The sequence below is a fragment of the Cavia porcellus genome, unplaced genomic scaffold (assembly GCF_034190915.1).
Source record: "Cavia porcellus strain 051 isolate PalLab524CR breed Dunkin Hartley unplaced genomic scaffold, mCavPor4.1 scaffold_23, whole genome shotgun sequence".
Classification (NCBI taxonomy): Eukaryota; Metazoa; Chordata; class Mammalia; order Rodentia; family Caviidae; genus Cavia; species Cavia porcellus.
Window position 1 is genome coordinate 39412388 of NW_026947506.1, and position 25046 is coordinate 39437433.

Below are 25046 nucleotides of genomic sequence, written 5' to 3' on the forward strand. Positions count from 1 at the left end.
TTAGCTGTGTTAATCACAGTTTGCTGGAGTTTGGGGATATTGAGGATGTTACTAATGGGCCTGGATCCCTCCTTAGTCTCTGCCACGCTGAAGACAGATTCCTGCTGCTTCTTCAGAGATAGCATCAGTGTTCAGAGTGGTGGAACTGGAGAGAGCCATAGTAGACAGTCAACTGCACCTCTTATCAGGGTGGCCCAGAGAGTGGCCAGGATGTAAGCTGCTGAGGCTGTCCCAACTCCTCCAGAGACTATGAGGGGGTGAAGGCAACAAGGCAGAGGGATGTGACACCTGTCAGCCAAACACTCCCCCCTCCAGCTATCAGAGGAGCAGTGCAGAGTCAGGCACTTCTTTTTTCCCTCATTAGGACCTGTCAGTGAGGCTATTTATTTTTTTTGGGGGGGGGTAGGGTGTCACTGTGTAGCACAAGCTGGCCTTGAACTCACGATGTACCCCAGGCTGGCCTTGAACTTGTAGTGATCCCCCTGCCTCAGCCTGCCAAGTGCTGGGACAAGCCTGTGCCACCATTCCCAGAGGGACATGTTAGACAGTCTTAATAAACCTATGCCTCACAAGCTGTAGCTGGACATTTTCTTCAGTCTCTTGGAAACCTATTTCACTGCCCTGGGATAGCTGAGCTGCTGCAGATGGGACATAAATTTTGTGGAGAAAATAAGACAGGGAAAGGAGATTCAGAAGGTGGAGTTGGAGTACTAGAGATAACTCAAAAAATCAGTAATCAGTATTCCTGAACAACGAGGTATAAAGATTTCAAGTGAATTGAGATAGATCACAATGTGCAAATTCAGTGATGATAACTGAAAACTGGTTCCCAACTCAGAATAAAAAGGAGCTAGTGAAGAACAGTCTTTTCCTCCTTCCTTTTTCTTTTGTTCTCTAATGTTAGAGGGGCAATACATTGTGGTTAACAAAATGGAAAAGGAATTTAAAATGCCAAACAGACAAAAGTGGACCGCAGTCTCCTTACTGTGTTTCTATTCTGCAAAGACTTTCATTTGAGGAAAGAGAAAATTTTAGTTACCAAGTATGGACTATGGCTTGTACCTTAATTGAGACGGACCAGCAAAGGGACTACCCTGTCTCATCTGATGACAGTGGCAACAACCCACACTGAGCAGGTTCAGAAGGACAGAGGGACATGGATACCCTTGTATCCATGGATACCCTTGTTCAACATGTTAGTTGCAAAGAGAACTAGATCTCTGGGTTTGAGACATAGGACCCCAAGTTAGATTTTTAAAATTTATATATTGTTTACTGTGATTACTTAGTAAGCTTAAGAGTACAGGGAGGCAGATATATGTTTACTTCTGGGAAGATCCAGAAGTCTCATGGTACCAAATCCAGTGAATAAATGGATGAGGACACCTTAACGGTTTTACAAGCCTGCCTTTCATTTGGATGGTACTTGGCAGCAGCATTTGCCATACTTTTGATCACACCTCAAAAACATATGAAAGAAGGCTTCCAGAACTACCCCAGAAAATGCAAGAACAATGGTATATATGTGCTTGAAGCAAGGAGGAGTATTTTTTTTTTTTTGTACTGGGGATCAAACTCACAACCTCATGCTTTCCAGGCAGGTGCTTATGCACTAAGCTAAATCCCTAGCCCAAGCAGGAGTATTGTGAAGGGGACTGATGGCAATGTATCTTCTAACTGCACCATAATAAATTTTTAACTTATTTAAATAGTCACTATGATTTTTTATACCTCATATATACTAGTTACTAACCAAAAGAAAGCTAGTACAGCTATATTAATATTTGACAAAACTGACCACACGAAAATAAGTAACAAAGACAAAAAGCATTTTTTAGTTTTGCTTATCTTGCTTGTAGTGCTTAGGGTTGAAACTAGGGCATTCACACTGAACTGCATCCCAGGTCCTTTTCTATTTTTTATTTTGAAAGAGAGTCTTGCTAAATTGCTTAGTTACCCAGGCTGGACTCAAAATTGTGATCCTCCTGCCTCTGCCTCCCAGAGTGCTGAGATTATGGGACTGTGCCACTATGTACAGCTCAAATAGAATTATTTTAAGAGGGTCAGTTCACCGGTAAAAACATAACAGTTTTGAAGTAATATCTACCTAGCAGCATAGCTTCAAAAGATAAATAGAAAAAAATTGATCCAGCTTGGAGAAATTCTTCAATCCACAATTGCAGTGAGATATATTATACTCTTCTCAGTAACTGATTAAGAGAGAAACACAAAGAGCTGGACGTGGTAGCTCACGTCTGTAATCCCAGCACTCAGGAGGCTGAGGTGGGAGGATCGGTGCGTGTTCGAGACCAGCCTGGGCTACAAAGTGAGCTCAAGGCCAGCCTGAACTGCATAGAGAGACTCCGTCTCAAAAAAAAAAAAAAAAAAAAAAAAAGAGAGAGAGAGAGAGAGAAACACAAAACTATAAATAAGTATAATGCAATTAAACTTACTTTGTCTACTTACACTATTAAAACCTTTCCTGAAATCCCTTTTTGTAGTCTGTCATCCAGGGCAATATTTGATACTGCTGTGCTAATGTTCTTTGAGTCAAAACTTACTCCTGACCTGCTTCTCCACTGATTCTCAAGCAAACACTAAAAACATCAACAGCCCTAGGTGGATGCAATCAGCTTACTGCTCTTTATTGTCCCTTGGTTCTTCCTGTGAGTTGATCCCTACTCAGTGCTTTCTCCAGTTGAGCCATTCCCAGATTTTGATTTGTTTTGTTTTGGTTTTTGTCCTGAGACAGAGTCTCACTATACATTTCAGGCTGGCCTTGAGCTCATTTTGTAGCCTAGGCTGGTCTCAAATTTGCAACAATCCTCCTGCCTCAACCTCCCAAGTGCTGGGATTATAGGAGTGAGCCACCATGCCCAGCCCCAGATTTTGATTTGATACCATCCTCTCGACCTATCCCAGCCTCCTCTCCTGATGGGTATGTACAATATTAATTTCCTTTGAGATTGGGTAATCTCTTTTTCCCCAGAAGATCTACCATATATATTGTACCACTTCCTGACCACTTCCTCACCTTGAATGTCCTTCAGTATTTTGTTTTTTGCATTCCACATATTTACATATTTGTAGTTCCCTGTATGTGTATTCATTTCCTTCTAGGAGATTATGAGCTTCTCAAAGACAATGTCATTGTTATACACTCTTTATCTCATCACACACACACACACACACACACACACACACACACACACACACTGGCATTTGTCCCTTACCCACAGAACCAAAGCAGTGACAGCTCTGCATGGAAAATCCCTGCTTCCACTTAAAATAGCCACACAGCCTAGACGAGCTATGTGGTCTTCTGACTTTGATACTTTGTCCCCATGTTGCCCCTCTATAGTTGTCCTGTGAGCAGGCTGATGTCACCATGCCTTCCACATTCCACAGCTATCCTATGAGCTACTGGATTCATGACATTCTTCCAGGCTCTGCAGACATCCCATGAGTTAGCTGACATTTTATCTAATTTTCCGGCTTCCACAGATGACTGGTGAACTAGCTAAAATTTCTTGCTTTCACAGATAGAAAGTGAAAGATGAAGAATTTTCCTGGGGTTACTTACACATCACCTCTTCATTTTACATCTATGCCCTAGGAATTATTGTCTTCTACTCAAAGCATTGTTTTTCTCTCCCCCAGCCCAATTTGTAATGATATCTGCATTTTCTCTTTTCTATCAGGCAGGTAAAAACCAAAAACAAAAATAATAAACCTGTACATTACAGACATATGGGCACACACCACCTGTAATCCCAGTACTGGGAAGGCAGAGACAGTCAACACCAGTCTGGAGCTGGGCATGATAGTACATGCCTGTAATCCCAGCACCCAGGAGGCTGAGGCAGGAGGCTCGCTGTGAGTTCGAGCCCATCCTGGGCTACAAAGTGAGTTCAAAGCCAGCCTGAATCATACAGTGAAACCTTGTCTCAAAAAAGACCAAAAAAAAAAAAAATCAGCCTGGGCTATATAATGAGCTCAAGACCAGCTTGAGCTATATAGTGAAACCTTGTCTCAAAAAACCAAAAAACAAAATCAAACAAAGGGTGGGGAACATGAAGCTGGGAGAGAATGGTAGTGCATGCATATGATTCCAGGCATGGGGAGGCTGAGGCAGGCGGACTATGAGTTGAAGCTCAGTGTATGATATATAGTAACATCCTGTCTGTAAGTCTAGGAGTCTAAAAGAGGAAGAGAGGGGAGGGGTGGCATATACTTCAAGGGGGCAATGTACTTCAAGTTATGATGCTTGCATAGCAGCAGATATATGGATTATTGGGAAGGTCCACTGATAATAGGAGCTGTTTAGAAAGACAGCAGAAGTTGTTCAAAGGACAGACAGAAGGAAAATTCCCTTCCCCAAGAACAGTTCCTAGCAAAGTGACAGATATTCCACTGGAATATTCCAGCAAAACCATCTATAAAAACAAGAATTTGAGATTTTTTTTCAGTGGGTTTTTTTTTTTTTTTTTTTTTTTTGTCTTTTTAAGACAGTGTCTGGCTATGTAGCTCAGGCTGGCCTTGAGCTCACTTTGTAGCCCAGGCTGGTTTCAAACTCACAATAATCCTCCTGCCTCAGTCTCCCAAGTGCTGGGATTTCAGGCATGCATCACCACACCTGGTGTTTTTTTTTTTTTTTTTTTGGTATTCTTAGGAAAATAAGTATTGTGAGAATTTTAAGGGTGGAACTCTTCAGAAACTTCAGAAAATATCACATCAAAAAGTGTACAATTTATTTTGTTATATCTCAGATTTTCCATATGTAAAATATTGATATTAATGGATAGTCAATGTAAGAAACCACCCAGCAAGGTCTTACCAGAGATTGAACTCACAACCTCATGTTGCCAGGGAGACAATTATGCTGCTGAACTAAATCCCCAGCCATCGTCCAGCAAGTTCTTTAACAACCATCAGATCATCACATTGTTTACTCAAGAAATAAATCTTCTGAATAAAGTGAATATAAAGAAAACCTCCGATCAAGACAAAGTCTATGAAATATTCGCACTGTGATATGTGAATATAGTGAAGAAGAGCACAACTGGAACATATGACAGTCCTTAAAACCCATACACGTTCACAGCTATCAGAAATCATATAGCCAGGCCTGGAATCCCAGCACTCAGGAGGCTGAAGCATGGGGATCACTGTGAGTTTGAGGTGAACTTGGACTATCTCAATTCTCCTGCCTAGGAAAAAAAAAAAGAAGAAGAAGAAAGAGAGAGAAAGAAAAGGAAAGCAGGCCGGAAGTTGTGGTGCATGTTTGCAATCCCAGCATTCTTGGAGGCTGAGGCAAAAGGACTGCAAGTTTGAGCCCATCCGGGCCAATTTAGCAATTTAACTGTCTCAAAACAAAACAAAACAAATAAAAAAGGGCTTGGGGATGTAGCTCAGTGCAAAGGACTTGTGTTCAATTCCCAGTGTCATAGGAAAAATAAAAACAAAACTATAATATATTGTATGTAACATTTAAACTGAAGTTTAAATTAGGTTCAGTGTCTCTTTTTGTGATTTAACAAACAGATTCTGAACATAATAAAATTGGGAAACATTGTAAAGACCAAAAAAGTTTTTAGGTGAAAGAAAGGATTTTCCTAATTTAAAAAATATGAGAATCACCCAACACAGTGGCACACCCCTGTAACTCCAGCACTGGGGTGCCTGAAGAAAGAAGGTGGCTTGGTAGTTAATTGCCCTAAAATTAAATTAAAATTATTCTCAGTCCCACCAGGGCTCTCGCTTACATTTTGAGGTCATCATGCTATTCACTGACTATAAGTAAATAAACATTAGAAAACACAGTTGTCCCCACTGTGTTTCCTAACAATGCTTTCTCTGTTTTCTACCATGACTTCCTGGTGTTCAGAGTGAGCCCTCATGAACAAAATTCTGACCACTCCCTCTGTCAGGTCCCAGCTCAGCTGAAGAATGAACAGTGCTGGGGAACATCTCAACCCTAGCTGTCACTGCAATAGGTGACAAGCCTCCTACCTCTGTCAGAGACAAAGAACCAACAGGAGACGGAGATTAGTGACTGGTCACAAGGAAATGGCTCAGTGCATTATAGGGACTAGGAGGCAAGATGGGAATCCCAAGCACAGGCCACAAGGCTGGAACTCTTGAGCTCAGACTGAAACTACTGCCATGGGCAAGTGTTCTGGGAAACTTCAGCTCCATTCTTTTTCTTTTTTTTTTTTTTTTTTTTTTTTTTGGTACTGGGGATCAAATTCATGACTGTGCGCTTGCAAGGCAGGCGCTTATGCCACTGAACTAAATCTCCAGCCTTCGGCACCATTCTTTTTTTTTTTTTTTCAGCACCATTCTTAAAGCTTACAACTGATTTAGTCAGTCTCTGAACTAAGTCAACTGATGATGGGCTTAGGGTTGTTAGATATTCAAAATTGATGAAAAGTAGAAAATACTAGTATTAGGTAAAATTCTCCATGTCTATGTTGGCAAACCACTTATAATGTGAAATCTTTGTGATCCAAACTAGGTTTGCAGGCTGCTCTCTTTTTTCTTTTCTTTTTTTTTTTTTTTTTTTAACTTTTTAACTGTACCGGTGCTTATGCCGCTGAGCTAAATCCCAAGCCCCTGTCTTTTTCGGTACCAGGGATCGAACTCACGACTGCCTGCTTGCAAGGCAGGCACTTATGCCGCTGAGCTAAATCCCCAGCTCCTAGGCTGCTCTCTTGACTGATGGATAGCCAGGCTACAGACTGGGCAGAAGATCTTAGAGCAAGAAGCCAGAGGCTGGACCAGACTGGCATCATAGCTTTGGGCACAGTGAGGAGCAGGACTTGGAGCTGCAGATGCTGGAAACCACTGACACATTCTAAGCAAGGAGTTGGTTGCATAATTGGATAGCTGTGCATTTCAGATAAATCACCAAGCTACAAATCACAGGAAAGTTTACAAGGGAAAGAATTGGGGGGTCCTTGAAGAGAGATGACCAAAAGTCATGAAGACAAAGCCATGGAAGGATTATCTTGTTGTGGAGAGTGACTTCACGTAGGGTGTGAGAGCAGAGGTGGGCTCTTGGGTTTCTGACCTGGTGTCACAGGCAGAAGTCAGGAATACTGAGGGAGAGAGGCAGCTGTAAAAGGAAGCTGGTGGATTGATGGGGGAGGGTATCAAGTTTCAAGGCTCAGCAGGTATTCAAGTTTCACAAGAAATAAGTTTACAGACTAGGAATAGAGTGAACAGATTGCTGGTTTTGTCCTTTTATCCAGAGGATCACTTTGTATATTGACAGTGGACCGAAAAGAGGATTTCAGTTGGGAATTCCCAGACTTCATTGTGCATCAAAATCACTCAGGGAGCAAACTAGCTGGAGACATTGCAGGCACTGCTCCCAAATTCCCTAGTCCTATCTCTGGGCAACAGAAGAGGTCCTGGGACCTGAAATCTAGCTGGGCTTCTGGGGAGACTTTGCCGCGACCTGCAGCATGCTACCTTCAGAGGTCACCAGAAGCACTGGCCTGCAGTTTCCACGGCACATTCTTAGGCTCAGCAGTGAACCAAAGATGGTTGTTCAGCTCGGAAGGAGTCCACTGTGGGTTCAGGAGGCCAGTGCAGCAGGGAGGGTCACTGTGCATTCAGGCAGGAGGTGGGGAGCCAGAAACCCGCTGTGCAGCTGCAAACCACTCTCTTGGCATTTTACCTTCTCTGTCTATGTCTGGGCCACTGGCTTGATGCTCTCTAACCCCTCTGAGAAGCTCATCTTTCATCTTTCCATCTTTCATCTTTCTATCTTTCATCCTTCCATGGTAGTAGGAAGGCCAGATCTGCTTGTTTTTGTCATTGTTGTTGTTTTGGTGATGGTGGTACCAGGGATTGAACCCAAGGTTTTAGTACTGAGCAACATCCTCAACCCTTTCTATTTTGAGACAGGATCTTACTAAGTTGCCCAACTGGGGCCCAAATTTACAACCCTCCTGCGTCAGTCTTCCAGAGTGCTGGGATTACATCCAGCTTAGACCTGTTCTTAATGGCATCCTCTAAGTGACTGTCCACATTGCTTTTCCTCTTCATGAATTCATGGATGAGGCTCAGCAATTTTCATTCCAGTACCCAACACTCAGCAAACTCACACATTCACTGTCCTCTTCTGATACCTAGAGAAAAGAGACCAACCAGGTCCTTACCTTGAAGAGACCCTGACCTAATCCAGCCCTTTCTCTGCCTTTCTTCTAACCACTTTCTGCCTTTCCCTGACACGGTACCTGAAACAGTACACATTTAAGAGACCAAACGGAATACTCAGGTTTGTATCTCTTTTGTCAGGCAGAACAAAGGTCTTCACTCATGGCTTTGTCATTCTACCTGGGTTCTCAACTTGAGCTCCAATGCCTTTGGTCAATGAAATCTTTTGTGACCAGCATGAGCCTCTCTCCAAGCAGAATATAATCTTGCTTACTCTCGGCAGTCCCTACTTTATTTGCAGAGATAGCACACTGTGAGATGTAGAGCCCAAGTTCTGGAGCCAGACTCTCTGGGTTTGAATCTCTGCTCAACTGGTTTCTAGCTGTTGCAATAGGCAAGTTACTTACCCACTCTAGGTCTTACTTTTTCTCATTTGTAAAATAGGGACAGTAATAGGACTAAAACCGTAAAGCACCGTGGTAAAGACAAGAAGGCAATGTGAAGACAAAGCTGACAGATGTGAAGACAAAGAGGTAAAGTGGGACAATAGTAGTATCTACTTCATAGAATTATGGAAATTAAATGAGTTAATATAGGCTGGGGATATAGCTTAGTGGCACAGCACAAGATCCTGAGGCAAGCACAACATCCTGAAGTCTATTCCTAGAAACAAAAAATGTGTGTGTGTGTGTGTGTGCACGCACACAGGTGTGTACATAATATGCTTAGAACAATGCCTGACACAGTGCTCACTTGATGCTACCTATTTTACTTTTTTTTATGTTTGTAAGCATGTGCATCTCCACACAGTGGATCAAGCCCAGGGCCTTGTACACATGCCAAGCATGAGCTCTACTATTATTTCTTCTGAGTATGGAAGCAATATGTATGGTAGGAAAGTATCAAAATGAAGGGAGAGCCAGGTGTGGTAGTACACATCTGTAATCCCAGTGCTCAGGAGGCCAAGGCAGGAGGATCACTGTAAGTTTGAGGCTAGCCTGGGCTACAAAGTGAATTCTAGGGCAGTCTGAACTGTATAGTGAGACCTTGCCTCAAAAAAGGAAAAAAAAAAAAAAAAAAAAGAAGGGGGAAAACCCACCACAGTAAAGAATCAGCTATGTAAACAAATAACAAGTGACAGATGAGAACAGAGAGAATAATGAATGTATGGACCAGATGCAGAGGCAGCTCAAGGAAATGATTAACTTGATGGGAAATAGCATGCATGATGAACTGGAAAGTCTCCACAGAAAGCTGAAGCTTATGACAAAGTTTCCACGACAAACAAGCATCTGTTAGATAAACACCAGGGGAGGACACTCAGGAAGGAAGAACAGATGGAAAGACAGGCATTACATAGCTTTGCCCTGCTGTAGTCCACCTCCATTGCATACATCACTCCAGGGTAAGGCGTGTGAATGGAAGTGGGTCAGAGGAATGCCCAGACACTGGACAGGAAGCACACAGGGCTGGAGAATGGAAAGCTACCTGTAGCTTCATTTCCAGTAATTAAGATGAACAGTGGAATGGTGTGCCCTCCGCAATGGGAAGCTCTGGTGATGGAGGATGGAGAGCCATCTGTCAGGCTACTGTGCAGTCTGCACTAAGCAGCCTGAACAAGATGGTTTCTAAGGCCTGCTGTGCCACTCATGGACATGAATGTTGGGTATATAGGGGGCTTTGTCGTTTTGTTTTTGATATAAGGCTACACAGACATGGAGAGTCCAGCTGAAGGAGGCCAGACCTTAAGGCCGAGACAGAATTTTATTCTACAGAGAGAAGAGGCACTGAAATGTTTCAACCATTTAATGGTAAGTTTGCCATAGGTGCTTTGAGGAGACTAAAAGAAAACAGACCTGTTAATTTACTATTTATATCACCAGAGAATAAGAACCTTACCTCTAGCGCTAGCAACACTGGAATGAATAAGAGGAAAGACTATGAACACTGTAGGGGGAAAAAAATGAATGGAACAATCACCTGGATGACACTTCTTTACACAAGCTTCCCCATTTCTCAGACAAGACATTCTCTGATCAATTGTTTCATCTGTCAGTGGTATTACTAATACCTTTTTCACAGATTATAATGAGGAATAATTTATAAAAACCACTTGAAATGGGCCGTTAGGCTGATACAGAGTGATGCCACATGTCACTCAGAAAGCCCATTTCTTCTGCCTCAACTATGAAAATTTCACTGACAGTAATTCCTTTCCATTATAGAATCTGCCCAAGACCCGATGCTAGTTAAACACACGAAGATGAGGACAGAGAAAACCCAGGCTTTGACTCTCACAGAAATTTTCAGATAGGAACAATAAATGCGGGAAACATATAGGCTTAAAGATATAAAAAGTCTAGGTGTAAATGTTCTATAGTTGGAGGCCTGCCTAGAATCTGGGGGAAGAGATCGAAACCACAGAGGTTCTTGCTGAAGCTTGGGGAATAAACAGGCTCCAAGGACAACAGTAAAGACAGGCCAATAAAATGGCAAAATCTTCTGGATTGACCAGTTAGGGACTGAAAAAAAAAGTATGATCAGCATAGGAAACAAGGATGATCTGTAGAACCAAGTGAGTAGGAGTAACTTCAGAAAATTATTTTGGCTGGATGTGGTGGTACATGCCTATAATCCCAGCAACTGAGAGTCCGAGGCAGGATTATAGTGAGTTTGAGAACATTCCAGGCTATATAGCTCAAAGTCAGCCTGAATTACAGAGCAAGACCTTGTCTTAATACCTTTAAAAAAAAAAGCTTCACACAATGGCCAAAATCCATTGAAGGCTCCACTCAGATGATCTGAAGTGCTTATCTTTTGGGGATGGCTTCAGTGCGTGTTTCAATGAGCAGAGAAGGGGCTGACCCTTCATGTTTGGTGACCATCACCCCAGGTCTCACCTGTTCAGAGATCTCTTCTAGAGCCCCTCTTGAGGTGCCTACAGTATTGCCCAACCCAAGCTATCATCTTTAATTATACTATATATATATATATATATATCTCCTGTCCTCCTAAGACCTACTTCATCTTCTCCTAGAACATTTTGTAACTATGCTATTACTATTTCGTTTTCTCTGTGTAAAAACAGACTCTTGTCCTAGAAATCATGATATAGTGTACCCTGGGACTTCAAAACCTGCCCCATGACTGACAAGTATCTTAGTGACTGTAATATAGGCTGGATGGTTCGCTGTTCATATTCTGAGATACAAAGTTAAACTGTGTGTGGCAAATACTAAGAGCCAATATAAGATTCCATTTTAGTTTTGTGAAATTGGAAACCTGTATTGATCATCTGATCAATTACCTTATGTATACAATCTAACACTTTTTCAAAAAGGGCCAGTCTCAGATATTTTCTTCATCAGATTTTCTACCTAGCTTTCTCTATGGTTGTAATATCCTTCTATGAATAACTCAACCAAGAAATCTAAACTGCCCACTGCTACCCAACGACCAAGTACTCTATCCAGGGGCCCTATACCCAGCAACATTTTCCTATTTTTGGTTGTTGGTCTTGAGTATTGTACCACACAGAATGAGCTGCAGCTCCTAATATCCTATATGTAGGAGTAACTGTCAATGGTTTTATGTTGGTTTGTGACAGTACAGTATCTAAAGGAGTATGATGGATGATTAAGGGGAAACCTCGTATTTCTGAGAAATGCAGAAAAAAAAAAAAGATTCCATTTATAGTCAGTATTCTAACTGAAATAAATCTAGCCCTTGCACAAAAACACACTCAGTTTCCTCTTCTGAAAAACTATTCTGTTTAATAGTGCACTTCCTTTATGCTACAGGATGAACAAGGCTGGGCAAACAATGGAAGGTCATCCCTCAGGTTGGGAAAAATCAGGGAGCACCATTCTCACCCTACAAGAGGCCCTGTCACCAGGTTCAGGCCATAGCCTTCCTTCTCTGGGCTCTGCTCTTTATTTGGATTAATCCTTGGCTGTTGAAGTCAGAAGTGGAGTTAGCAGAGGTTCAGCTGCTGGGGCCAGATGTTAGAGGGAACAGAGGGCAGGAGAAGTTGACTGAACTCCTTGAAAACATCCTTAGCAACTAGAAGTTGGAGTAAATCACTTGTCATCATAGGAGTGGAAAGAGGAAGAGAGGGCAGGAGTCAGAGGCCAATGCTAAATGCTTCTGACATGTACCCTCAGGTTATTCATTGCTCAGCTGGAGTTCTCAGTCAGTATAGGGAACATGGGAGGGTCTGCCTACAGTATTGCCAGACAGCTCTTGGAAATATGGTTGTGTAGTTCCAAAAGTCCTACAGGATACAGTCATCACAGAAATCCTTTTGGGGGTCATTTTCCCCTCTTCAATAAAATAACAACTCCTTCAACACTAAGTTTGCTTAATTAATGAAATTACAAAACACAACAGCATGTTTCTAGTCAAATCTTAAAGCTGACTGGGGACAGTGGCTTCAAAATACTGCCTCTATTCCTCTTCCCAGCAAATAGAGGACCCAGAACATTCTTTCCACTGCCTTTTGTGCTCACTACATTGATTCCAACTAGTAGAATCACTGGAACTTTATTCCTACTAATTTTTCATCCCCAAGTTGGAAAGAAAGGCTCCTCTGGTATGAGAAAAATCGTTTAGTGCAAACTCCCTTCCAAAAAAGGGTGACTTGTCCTCAAGCTTCCTTCTGTTCCCAGCACTTAATCTCTGACTTGCCTCCCAAGTTTTGAAGGCTATTTTCTGGGAAATCCACTAGGTTTTCTGATCACTGTGCCAAAATGATGTACCCTATCTGCCTGCCCCATTTTCTACAGGGAAAGGTTTGAGGTGGAAGAGACCCAGTCTAAGTTGTTCAAAGTTATAAGGCAAGAGCTCTTTAGACTTGGGAAGCGAAGAAAACGGGTATGCAGCTCTTTCATGTAGACTCTCTGATACTTAATTCAGCAGTAACTCTGAGAGAACTTCTGCTCATACCCATTACATTCAAAGGCTTCTCTCCAGTGTGAATCCTCTGATGGCGAACAAGAGCTGAGCTATACCTGAAGGCTTTTCCACATTCACTACATTCATAGGGATTCTCCCCTGTGTGGATTCTTTGATGCTGAATAAGGCCTGAACTATAAGTAAACTTTCCTCCGCATTCCATACATTCATAGGGCTTCTCTCCAGTGTGGATTCTCTGGTGTTGATAGAGATGTGAGCTCTGGCTGAAGGCCTTCCCACACTCATTACATTCATAGGGTTTTTCTCCAGTGTGGATTCTCTGATGATGAATAAGGGTAGAGCTCCTACTGAAGGCCTTGCCACACTCATTACAAGCATAGGGTTTCTCTCCAGTGTGGATTCTCTGGTGGTGAGTAAGGGTAGAACTCCAGCTAAAGGTTTTCCCACACTCATTACATTCGTAAGGTTTCTCCCCTGTGTGGATCCTCCGATGTAGGATGAGAGCAGAGCTACAGCTGAAGGTCTTCCCACAATCATTACATTCATAAGGTTTCTCCCCAGTGTGGATCCTCTGATGCTGAATAAGATGTGAGCTCTGGCTAAAGGCCTTGCCACATTCACTACATTCATAGGGCTTTTCCCCTGTGTGGATTCTCTGATGTTGAATAAGGTCTGAAGTTCGATTAAAGCTCTTGCTACATTCATCACATTTATGGGGTCTGTCTCCCATAGGAAGTCTCTGATGTGAAATAAGGTTGGAACTCACAGTGAAGCTGTTTCCAAACTCATTGTATTTCTCATTTCTCTCTCCCATAGGGGAGAGCTTTCCTTCAACTGTCACTTGGCCAAAATCTTGTATTTTCCTATTCAATCTTTTCCCAGAGGAGTTCCCTAGTTGCCTCTTTAGACTGACTTCTTGTTCATAGGCTTCTTCAAATTTAAGACCCTGAGACATATCCTTCTGGAATCTTCCCAGTAGCAGCCCATGTAATCCTGTATCTTCTGAAATTTCTTGATCATTTTCAGTCCTGGATTCACCATCTAGCACAATAAAAAAATGCAAATGTTACTTGTTTCTTGTGGGGAAAAAAGTAAAAGTCAGAAGACAAAATAATTAATGTGACTGATTTGTATAGCTCCAAAAGCACATGTCTTTTACATGACTGGAAGGAGACCTACCATGTATGCATGAAACTATGGCAAAGTATGGTAACTGGCCTAAGAAAGCAGAGGGAACAAGGAAGAAAACAAAATCAAGGAGAAAAGAGCTGAAAGAAGAGAGAAAGCAGAAGCTATTAGGAGGGAGGATGATCAGGCAAGTTGAAAACCAGAACTAGAAGAGAAAGGACATATTGCTTAACGAGGGCCAAAGTCTTCAAAGAGGTTAGAGGCTGTAGATTTAACTGGAGAAATAGTGACTGCAAGAACTGTTTAAGCGACAGTAAATGGAAAAAAAACTGACGAGAGGGCTGAGGAGAACGGTGAAGAAGGTGATGATGTACAGTAGCAGAGTAGAAGGAGCAGGAGGGTAGAGACACAGGGCCTCCTTACAGCCTGGGTCAGCAGAGCCATCCTGTCTGCAGTCACACCCCATGTGCCAAGCCCACAGAAACAGGCAAAGGCTCATGTGGGGCCATATAAACAACCTCAGTATTTGACATCTCTTTTTCACTACTTCTAGAGAGTAAATGTAGAGAGGGTCTACAGTTAGCATTTATAGTTTCTTTTTCATCTAAAAAAGTGGACAGGCAATGAGTGTCAGGGACAGAAACAGCTGGTTTTCTCTCACCTGAACAAGACCTCTCTGGTCTTAGTTCCCTTCAACTAGGACCCTTGGCCCTTTCTCACTCCAACCAAGAGATCATGTCAGGACTCAGAAATGGGAAAGAGACGTAGACTAAGGAAGCTCATCCTGCTCAAACTGAGTGGCTACAGAACACAATCAAGACCCCAGATTTCCAAGAGACAGAACTATACAGGAGGTCTCAGTCGGGAGTAAGACCCCCTGGCACTGCTCAGGAAAATATTTTCACTGAAAGTGGGATAAGAAATAAGGAATTAATCCTAAAGATTAGGAAGGCCATTTTTCTTTAAAACAAGTTTACATTTCTACAAAAGCAGCTGGTGTCCTTGAGCCTAAACAAAGCAAGAGGTCCCCAGAAGAAATCCAGCAGACTAACGGGGGAGACAGAGTCAAGTGCCAGAATGTTCACTCAAACCCAGAGCTGTTCACACTAATCTTTTAGAAAAGCTACTGGATTATACATTAAGTCCTAAGAATACTCAGAAAAAGTACTAAAGCTGGAGTTCAAGAATTAAGGCTCAAGCTTTGCCACCCAGTAGCTCTATCACCATGCATAAGGCAGCTGACATCTCCAATCTTACTTTTCTCTCCTATAAAATAAGGGAAATGCTCGCTACTCTGGCTGCAGTCTCAGTATGAGAATTAACTGAGTAAATATAGATGAAAGCCCTTTATAAGCTGCAGATTACTGTATAAATGTGAGTTTTGCTTATCACTGTTATTAGAATTTTCCAAGAGTGAGTTAATCACTACTTGTTCTCAGTGACAACACTGTTACCAACGACCAGTGCCACTGGAACAGCGAGTCTCCTTACCCAGTGAGAACACATTCCTGTAGTTCTCCAGCATCACATCCCTGTACAGGTCCCTCTGAGCAGGTTCCAGTCGCTTCCACTCTTTCCGGATGAAGTAGACAGCTACATCCTCAAATGTCACCAACTCCTGAAACAACGTGGTCACACATACAATTTCAGAGCAAGGGTAGGGACTGGCAGTACTAAAAATATCAATTGAAAATGGGGCTCAAAAATGCCTTTTGGCTGGGTGTGGGGGGCACATGCTTATAATTCTAGCACTCAGGAGGCTGAAGTAGGAGACTCAGTACAAGTTCAAGGCCAGCATGAACTACACAGTGAGACTTTACCTCAATAAATTAATTAACAATAAATTTATTTACTTATGAAATGCCTTTTTGGGAAGCAGGGAAAGGTCAGAGCAGAGGACGAGAGACAACAGCCCATGATAGAAGGTAAAGGTCCATTATTCAGTAAGAAAGGAGTATGGCCTGATGGACAGATTCAGGAATTAGGGCACTGAATGGGATATCATTGAACAAAACTATCCACAAATGGGAAGAAAAAGGACGAAGGGAACCAAGGCTCACCTGGGACTTGGCTTTTAGAAGAGCAGCTGCCAACATCTCATCCCCCAGACTGTCCTTGTTGGAAAAGGCAGGGACTTTTGAAGAAGAAAGCGCTGAAAGAGAATAAAAGGGCCCAGGAGTGAGTCTCCCTGCTCTCTGTTCAGACTGTTCCTGACACTTCCCAATCCTGTTTTTCATGACAGCTGTAATCTCATCCCTTCCCCCAAGCTGGGCGAGGGACAGGCTTCTTTCACATTCCTTCCATCATCCTTCCACATTTCTGAACTCAAACTCCTGCATTAAGTTCTTAGAGGTAAAAAAGCCGATTTGCCCCATCTGACTAAAAACACAACCACCAAGCTCTTCTCCCTTTCTTCACCCCCACATGAAATCTATGCACTTATAAATGTTTCCTGTTCCTGTGGTGGACCACATAACGTCTTCTGTAATCTGTAAGGTTACATATTTGTCTCAGAGACTCTAAACCTCTAGATACAGTAGATTTTAACAAAGAGCCTTAAATGCTTTTTTCCTGAAACACATTAAGGATAAAACTAGTTGGAAACTCAAGGACACAATGTATAAAAGCAAAGTACATTTTAATGGCTTCCTACCTAATTTATCCTTCTGCCTGTGACCTATATAATGATGTCCAAAAGACTAAAGAGCATACTCTTAAAGAGCACAATCTATGACTATAAAATCTGCTGTTAAAGCGCCTGAAAAATAGAATTTAATGTTATCAGTCCTGCATAAGGTGCCCAAAACCTTTAAAAAATGCCTGTTGTAGCTAGGTGTGGTGGCGCACGCCTGTAATTCCAGGAGGCTGAGATAGGAGGAGTATTGCAAGTTCAAGGCCAGCCTGAGTTACACAGTGAGTTCCCATTCAGTGCCCAGCTACACAGTGAGTTCTAAGCCAGCCTGAACTGCATAGTAAGACACTGTCTCAAAACCACCAAAAAACAAAAACAAAATGCCTGTTGTAACCTCCCAAGCTAGGGCTAGAGATTTAGCTCAGCGGCATAAGCGCCTGCCTTGAAAGCAGGCAGTCCTGAGTTTGATCCCTGGTACTGATAAAAAAAGGAAAAAGACAAAAAAAAACCTTCCAAGCTGTGCTGACTGGTATCAGTCGGCCCACCACCTCCGCCCTCAAGAAGACTGTGAGTTAGTGAATCAAAGGAATGTGTGTATTTTAGCATTTCTGGATTCTACTTAACCTAATACCTAGTAATGAGAATTTCAACAGGTAACTGCTGACTGAATAAAATGTGGAATGAAACTTTTTTCCTCACCACTCTCAAGCAGGGGCTGAGGTTCCTGAGATACATGATCAGCCTGAGTTTCCATGGGTAGGGCAAGATGTTGTGGTCTTTGATCTCTTATCTGCAGACTCAGCAGGAAGCAGGTTTTGAATGAAAATGAGGAAACACTGCTGAAGCAAAAGTTCAAAGTCAGCTTAAAAGATATTTCCTGTATACAGCAAGAGAGCAACCAGCATCTCCGTTAATACTCAACAGCAACTGGGACTGGTCTTCTAGATCCTGGTGGACACTACAGAAGGACAAAGAAAATGGCTCGGGTTTCTCTCCATGTCCGATCCCTGGCTCCCTGCTAACACTCTGATATTTATAAAAAACAAAAGTATTTATGTTCATCAGGATGAAAAGTCTAATCCTAGGTGCTGTACTTCCTCTTTCAAAGAAGGCAGTTTTTCTTATATCTCTTTTCTCTTTGAATCAAAATGTAAGTCCCTGAAGTAGGAACCAATTTTTTTAAACATAACATTCTTTGATACCCAACTTTAAGTACAAATATCTCCACTCCCCAGCTGATACCATAATTGAAAAAGGTCTGTTGTCTTTGGCTCTAGTAGATAAAATGTAATATTAGTATTTAAGAATACGGTTTGAACCTCAGGCAGATGTTTCTACTTCAGACTGGAAAGCTGTGGGAAGATCCACACATCTAGAATAGATCCAGTAGCTACAAGAACAATCAAGAGCAAGGGAAGGAAGGGGGACCAAAACAAGAAACAAACAACCCCCCCCAAAGACAAACAACAAACAAAGCAAAATAAAACCCTCAAAAACCTCTGGTTTTTATCTATTTAATCATTTGTTCATGTAACAATCACGTGAATGCCTACCACATTGCAAGGAGTATAACAATCAGGAAAGCAGAATATTTGTGTTACAGCATTACATTCCCATAAGGCACAAAAATGGGAAGAGCCCTGTGTGAGTCATTTGAAAGTTCAAAAAGTCACTAGTTTTGGGTAGCTCCCAATGCCAATGCTGCTCGCCACAGGGGCAAGCACTAAGGTACGAGCCATGCCCCAAGAGTAATCAAAGTGACACACTTGCTACCATCACCCTCCAGCTGGGTCTTTTCAACTACTGTCTTGGAGCTAGCCAGCCAGCCATCCTTTTTACTCATAACTAACAAGACTGTTTATGAGCAGACAGCCCCAGCAAATCATCTTTTAGGAAAAACTCTCCTTAGAAGCTGGATCCGGTGGCACACACCTGTAGTCCCTGTTACTTAGGAGGCTGACAAAACCCAATTTCTCCTTAGAAAGACAAGTCAAAAACTCTGACTCCACAGGGTGAAAGGCACTGCTCTCTCACAGCTGCATTAAGCAAAGCTGAAACTCAAAGGCATACTGTTGAGAACAAGTCCTCAGTGTCTGCATCAGCAAACAATGTTTCTGATAGGAAAAATACTTTCCACACTGCACTCACCCAGCTTTGGATGCAGGCAGAGCCCTTTTCCTGTTCTGCTGCCAACCCTACTTTCTGGAGATACTCATGGGAAATAAGACCACCTAGCAGTAAGAACAGGCCATGGAGAGATTTACCTGCCAGATCCTTTCCTTCCTTTAAAGTTAGTCCCTAACGGGCCAATGTTGCAAGGATTGGGAATCTATCTGACAGCCTCTGTTCAAGTTCCTGGAAATTCTCACTTTTGTTGATGTCAATGCTGCATGATTAGAAAAGGGGCTTTATTTTTTTTTTGGGGGGGGTGGTACTAGGAATCGAACCCAGGGTCTTTGCATGGAGCTACTCTTTTTAAAATTTTGAGCAAGGGTCTCGATAAATCTTTTAAATGGCCCAGATTGGACTAGAATTTGCAATCCTCCTGCCTCAGCCTTCCAGAGTACTGGGATTACAGGTGTGTGCAACCATACCAGGATTTAAATACCTATTAAGACCTCCACAATTGATTATTTTCCTTTCAGTATCCTGGACAGCGCTGAAAGGAAACAAACGGTTGACCAGGTCAACTTCAGCCAGGGTATGAAGTTCTCATTGTTCTGTGAGCTAACATAACTATAAACCCTCAATTACTTTTGCAGGTAGTCTGCTCTGACAATGCACGACTTAGCTATGAGAGGTGGGAACTACATCTATTCCATCAGACCTTCATCTCAGAGATCTAGTCATCGATGCAGCTTCAATGACAGTCCCTCCACACGACTGTCCATCAAGCACTTGAAGCCACATGATGCCCACAGCTGATAGCTACTCTTAGTTCTTCTTCAAGTATGTTTCCAGCTATTTAGTACTTCTCTAACTACTTAGTACTTAGTCCACAGACGTCTGCCTTGGAAGAAAAAAATACCTTGAGTTCCTAATTATTCCGTGGACTTCAAGCTCGTCACCCTCCTATCCTCTTACGGAGTTCACACATACTCTTCAGGGAACAAACACTGCTGTTTTCAATCCTGCTTCTACAACAGACCAAATCAGGGAACAATGCAATTTAAAAAGGGAGCCAGAACCAGCTGTCTCCCCGTAAAAGACATGGCTCATTGGGCTGCAGCAGGATCACTCTCGGAATCTTAGTTTGCATCTGCTTTCAGCCCTAGTTCTATCTGCGTCCCAGAATTGCTTATTACTTGACCAGCGCTTGGACCCGGCTAAGTTAAAAATAAACTTCCTCTCCTACCACAAACGCGAAAAGCTAGAACCATCAAATGAAAGCGTCTGGGAGAAGTACTAAGTTACAGTAGCTGTCAGATGTTTTAAAGAGAGGAACGCCTTAATGGCAATCCTGAGAGTTTTGGGATACTGTTTTAAGTCACAAAACTAGAACCGGAACCCTTTCTTTCCCCCGCCACAAGGGCCCCGTTGTGTGTAGGTGGGGACCGGGGTCTTGGAGAAAGCGGAGTCGGGGACCGGCCGCTGGGGAGGGAGGGGCGCCTCCCGCACACCGCTCCGGGCGGGCTTGGGGATCCCGCGGGCCGCAGCGGCACGGACACCACCCCTTCCCTGGCGACGACAGCCTCCGCTCACCGCGAGCCCCGGGGACGGCCCGACTCACCCTGGGGGCAGAGACGGGAGATTTGGGGGAACCAGACACGTACCAGGCCCTGACGGAACCCTGTCAGAGACCCACACACCGGGGACAGAACAAAGAACGGAAGTTTTCCTCACTATCACTTCCGGGTCGTCCTTTTCATAACCATCGCACCACAGTGCTCTCAACGCCCACTTGTTCTCTCTAGGAAAATGGGAGGGCCTTTCCTCTCGGTGGTTTACGGACTCAGGCCGGCTCTCCCACGGAGAGAGCCGAGGGCCAGACAGCTGATGCACACTGGGGGAGGGGGCCTGTCCTCCTCGCCCAACTGGCCGATGGCGCCCTCTGCTGGGGTGTTCCGGCCAGGCGCCGAGAAGAGGCTGAAAAAGGCGTGTAGCGGCCCGCGGTATCTGAACGCGTTCCTGGGCGATGTCTGGCCGCTTCTTTGATACTGTTCCAGACGCATGTAGCAAATATAAGACCCCTGAAGATACTCTGGGAGGTTGAAGCGCAGGGATCATAAGGTCGAGACCAGCCTTCACAATTTTAACGATTTAGCAAGACACCATCTCAAAACAATTAAAATTTTAAAGGAAATGAAAAAGAGCCAGGGGCCTGGCATAGTGGTGCACACCTGTAAACGCCAGCAGTCAGGAAGCTGAAGCAGGAGGATTGCTGCGAGTTTGAGCACAGCCTGGGTTAGAGTTCAAGGTCAGCCGGAACTGCATAGTGAAACCTTACCTCTAAAAGAAAAAAAAAAAAAAAAAAAGGGCTATAGCTTCACATGAAGTCCCAAACTCAATCACCAGTACTAAAACACACACACACACACACACACACGCGCGCGCGCGCGCGCGCACACACACACACACACACACACACTCATTGGTATTTGTGCGTGTAAAAAGTAGGCCCTTATCGGGTGTAATGATGTACCCTTATAATCCAACACTGAGGAGGAGGCTGAGGTAAAAGGATCATGACGTTGAAGCCAGTCTGAGCTACATACAGAGACCCTGACTTAAAAAAAAAAAAAAAAAAAGAGGCATTATTTGAGAATTGCTTCCAGACAGACCTACGTTTTTTCCTTTTGCTTTTTAATGTATAAAAACCCAATTGCTTAACTAAAAGAAAACATTTCAGCACAAATTCTGTGCAAGGCATGAGAACAGAAGAGAGCAACTTATGGAGAGAAGGAAAAGAGGGGAAACCCTGCTATGTTAGGATTTGAGGGGAATAAGTTGGGGAATAGGTCTGGGGTCATTCATATATTTTTTTAACTCCTGGGGGATTGAACCCAGGGCCTTTACAGTGAGCTACATCTCAAGCCCCTTTTTATTTTTTATTCTGAGACAAATTCTGAGTCACTAAGTTGCCCATGCGAGGCTTGAACACAGCATCCTCCTGCCTTGGCATCCCAGAGTGTGGGGGTTACAGGTGCCACCACACCCAGCTGACAAGCGCACACCTGATTTCCCTCCCAACCAAGCCTCCCTTTAATCCCCATTTTCCCCCATCCAGTATTGATGGTGCACCCTCAGCCCTGGAAGCAACAGTCCTTCCATCAGTGGCTTCTATCTTAGGACAGCAATTTAAACAATCAGTTCTAGTAAAACCTGGTGCACACTAAAAGATGCTGAGGAAGATCAGGACCCTGCGGTAAGGTGGGAAGACTTTCCAGGGCGCTGTGGGCCCATGAGGGAAGAGGAGTGTTCTAAGCAGAGGGAGTTCAGCAGGCTGGACAGGCAGCCAGGGAAAAGCCAGGCCCGAGAAGGAGTCAGAGTGACTCAGTGAAAGACAAGATAAGAGGAAGCCTGCGATTGCTGAAAGCAAACATCACGCCAGGCCCCAGGATGGAGACACTGTAGCCGATGCCAGGGCTTTGGCGGTACGATGAACAACGGCCCGAGGTCAAACCGGTGGGATCCTCCTGCCCAGGAATGTGATAAAAGCAAGGTAATAGACAGCCAGGACACCAACACACCAAGCCTCTATTCACATCCTCTGAAGAATGTCTTTGTTCTGCCTGTGAGGAGAATTTTAGAAAAGTTACAATTAGTGGTGCTTGCTACCAGCCCTGAGTTTCTATAAGCCCACTTCTAGTCAAATGTTCTTGCTGATAAGTCCATAGCTGAATCTCAGCTTGGCCCAGAGAGGTCCGAGATGTTTTGGTGTATAAAAATCCCTACGCCAGTGATGATGAACGTTTTAGGTTTCAGTGATACAAACAGTCCACTTTGGCACGAGTGCCATACATTTGCCACCACTGCCCTATACAAACAGTCCCCATGGCAACCCACTTTCAGGCCCCATCTGCTTTCTTTCTTTCTTTTTTTTTTTTTCCTTTGGTACTGGTGTTCGAACTCACGACCGTGTGTTTGCAAGGCAGGTGCTTATGCCGCTGAGCTAAATCCCTGGCCATTTGTCCTGCTTTCCCAAGATTTCCTCTAATAATAAACTTTCTTCTGATCTTGCTCCAACATCCTCGAGTCCACTTTTTAGCATGGATACTGATTCAGATGGTGTGTGTACTCCTTAACAGAAGCAGTGCAAAGGCCCTGAGGCAAAAGAGAACAGTAACAAGTAACTACTGAAACTCAGAATGAAACAGGTGAGGTGGTGCACTCCTGTAATCCCAGTACTTGGGGTACCAAGGTAGGAGATGGCACAGGGTACTTTCATGGCTTCTTCTGGAGGTTCTTGGACTGTAGTGTGACACAGGAACTACAAGGGAACTTGATAGAAGGCACATTTCATAACTCATCTAGGCCTATTCAGAATCTCTAGGCTTTGAGCCCGAAACAGATGTATGATTTGAATTTGTACTTTGTGTGTGTGTGTGGGGGGGGGGTAACTAGGAATTAAGCCTACGGCCTTTGCACTGAGCTACAAAACCAGCCCTTTTTTATTTTGTATTTTGAGGCAGCGTTTCATTAACTTGCTATGGACTCAAACTTACAATCTTCTGCCTCAGCCTCCTTCATACTTCCTTTTAACTTAAGTACATCATTGTTCTCGGTGCCAACCAGCAATGTTTTACTTGGGGGCCATTTTCAGAGTTGTTTAGGCAGTCAGTTACCTTGAGAGATGAGGTCACATCTCCCCTAGACAAAGAGTAGGTTACTTACTGCTTGCTTTATCTTCTTTTTCTGAACCGGGAACCAAACTCAGGACCTCATGCTTGCCAGGCAGGCACCGTGCCTCTGAGCTATATTCCTTGGCCCCTTACACTTGCTTTAAAAGCAATGCATCCCCGATCTCAGCTCAGCTGCAGAGCAGCCTGCAGCCAGCACAGCACAGCTTCCCTCTGAGCCCACTCATCTCACTGTGGGACCAGGAAATGACAAAAACCGATTCAAATAATTGGTGCTTGTGTTGCCTGCTGTGCTGTGAATAAGTCTTTTGTCTCTGACTCAGAAGTCTTGTGTCTTCTGCTAATGACCATGAATCAGCAATAGAAATCAAATTCTAAAACGCAACAGCTTTGGCAACAAGATTTGGACTATGATAGAGACATGGTTCTCTGGAACAGGAAGTAAACATAGGTACGGTTTGGAAATAAAAGAAGACTCCCTAGGATGTGGTACCACAAGCCTCTGTCCAACTGGAGGTAAGGCAGTGAGGATCCCTCGTCCTGCTTGATAATGACCTGGAGTGGATCAGTGTTTACAGGTTGAGCAGTGACAGGTCGCCCAAATATGGGCTAGAGGATTTTAATCAGGGAGCAAAAAAGTTTAAGTGAATTCTTGATTTTTTTTCACTTTCTATTAGTGTACAGAGTCTGCCAAAAAATGTAGATACATATCAGGAAGAGGAAAAATAGTATGCTACTTTTTCAATAGACAGTGTTACCCTTGTATAGGGGACCCTAAAGATGTATGTCACAGAGACTCACCACACTGCCAGCCCTTTCAATTCCCTTAGAGAAGAAATTGAAAATGTGTATGCAGCAATCTCAAGGACCAAGGTTACCCAAGCAGCAGGTCACTGTACTAATAAATGCCTAGAAGCTAACGGCCACCACCATGAACACCTCTTATAACTGTAGAGACCAAAAGTAATTTGTATTCATCTCACAATGTCTCGATAAATTTAGGATTCAAGTATTTACACAAGTTTTTCTTTTCTTGAAATATGTGCACATCTATGTTTGCAATACATAGTCACAGTCATCTTGGGGAACTGGTACACATACAGATCCCATCTTAAGCATTTTTACTTCCTCTTCCTCTTACCATTCTCCCCACCCCCAGATCAACATGTATTTCCACAAGGTCTGCCTCCCTATTTCCGGTCATCTAGCTTTTATTTTATTCTTTAAATTTTTTACATTACATTTCTTATATAAGAGAAACCATGCAATATTGAACCTTCTGTGTAATTCATTTCAATTAGTATATGTCTCAAACTGCATCCATTGTTCTACAAATGACTCAGATTTATTCTTTTTTATGGTAAGTAATACATTTTCTTTATCCTTTCATCTGTTGATGGGTGTAC

At 43.2% G+C, this 25046-nt stretch overlaps 1 protein-coding gene across 6 annotated transcripts; it reads right to left on the reverse strand.

The window, feature by feature from the left end:
* Positions 1-11912: 11912 nt before the first annotated feature.
* Znf3 (zinc finger protein 3) lies at positions 11913-23846 on the reverse strand. Of its 6 annotated transcripts, XM_063234196.1 has the most exons (7): positions 23675-23846; positions 22531-22572; positions 21181-21289; positions 17540-17676; positions 16269-16360; positions 15700-15826; positions 11913-14121 (listed from the first exon to the last, which is right to left on the reverse strand). In XM_063234196.1, the coding sequence occupies exons 4-7, from the start codon at positions 17592-17594 to the stop codon at positions 13052-13054; spliced, it is 1344 nt and encodes a 447-aa protein (XP_063090266.1). In that variant the 5' UTR covers positions 17595-17676; positions 21181-21289; positions 22531-22572; positions 23675-23846; the 3' UTR covers positions 11913-13051. The 6 variants fall into 6 exon arrangements, with proteins under 6 accessions (XP_063090266.1, XP_063090264.1, XP_063090265.1 ...); XM_063234194.1 differs by lacking the exons at positions 21181-21289; positions 22531-22572; positions 23675-23846 and adding an exon at positions 20614-20751 and having other exon boundaries at positions 17540-17679; XM_063234195.1 differs by lacking the exons at positions 21181-21289; positions 22531-22572; positions 23675-23846 and adding an exon at positions 20614-20716.
* Between the last annotated feature and the right edge of the window lie 1200 nt (positions 23847-25046).

Bases quoted from the DNA above. Each gene is read 5' to 3' on its own strand.
- Znf3 (XM_063234196.1), bottom strand. From the start codon at position 17,594: ATGGAAACTCAGGCTGATCATGTATCTCAGGAACCTCAGCCCCTGCTT. The intron at 15,827-16,268 runs GTGAGCCTTGGT...ACGTTGTTTCAG, and splicing joins TTCTAAAAGCCAAGTCCCAG to GAGTTGGTGACATTTGAGGA. The intron at 14,122-15,699 runs GTAAGGAGACTC...TTATTGTGCTAG, and splicing joins CAGGAATGTGTTCTCACTGG to ATGGTGAATCCAGGACTGAA.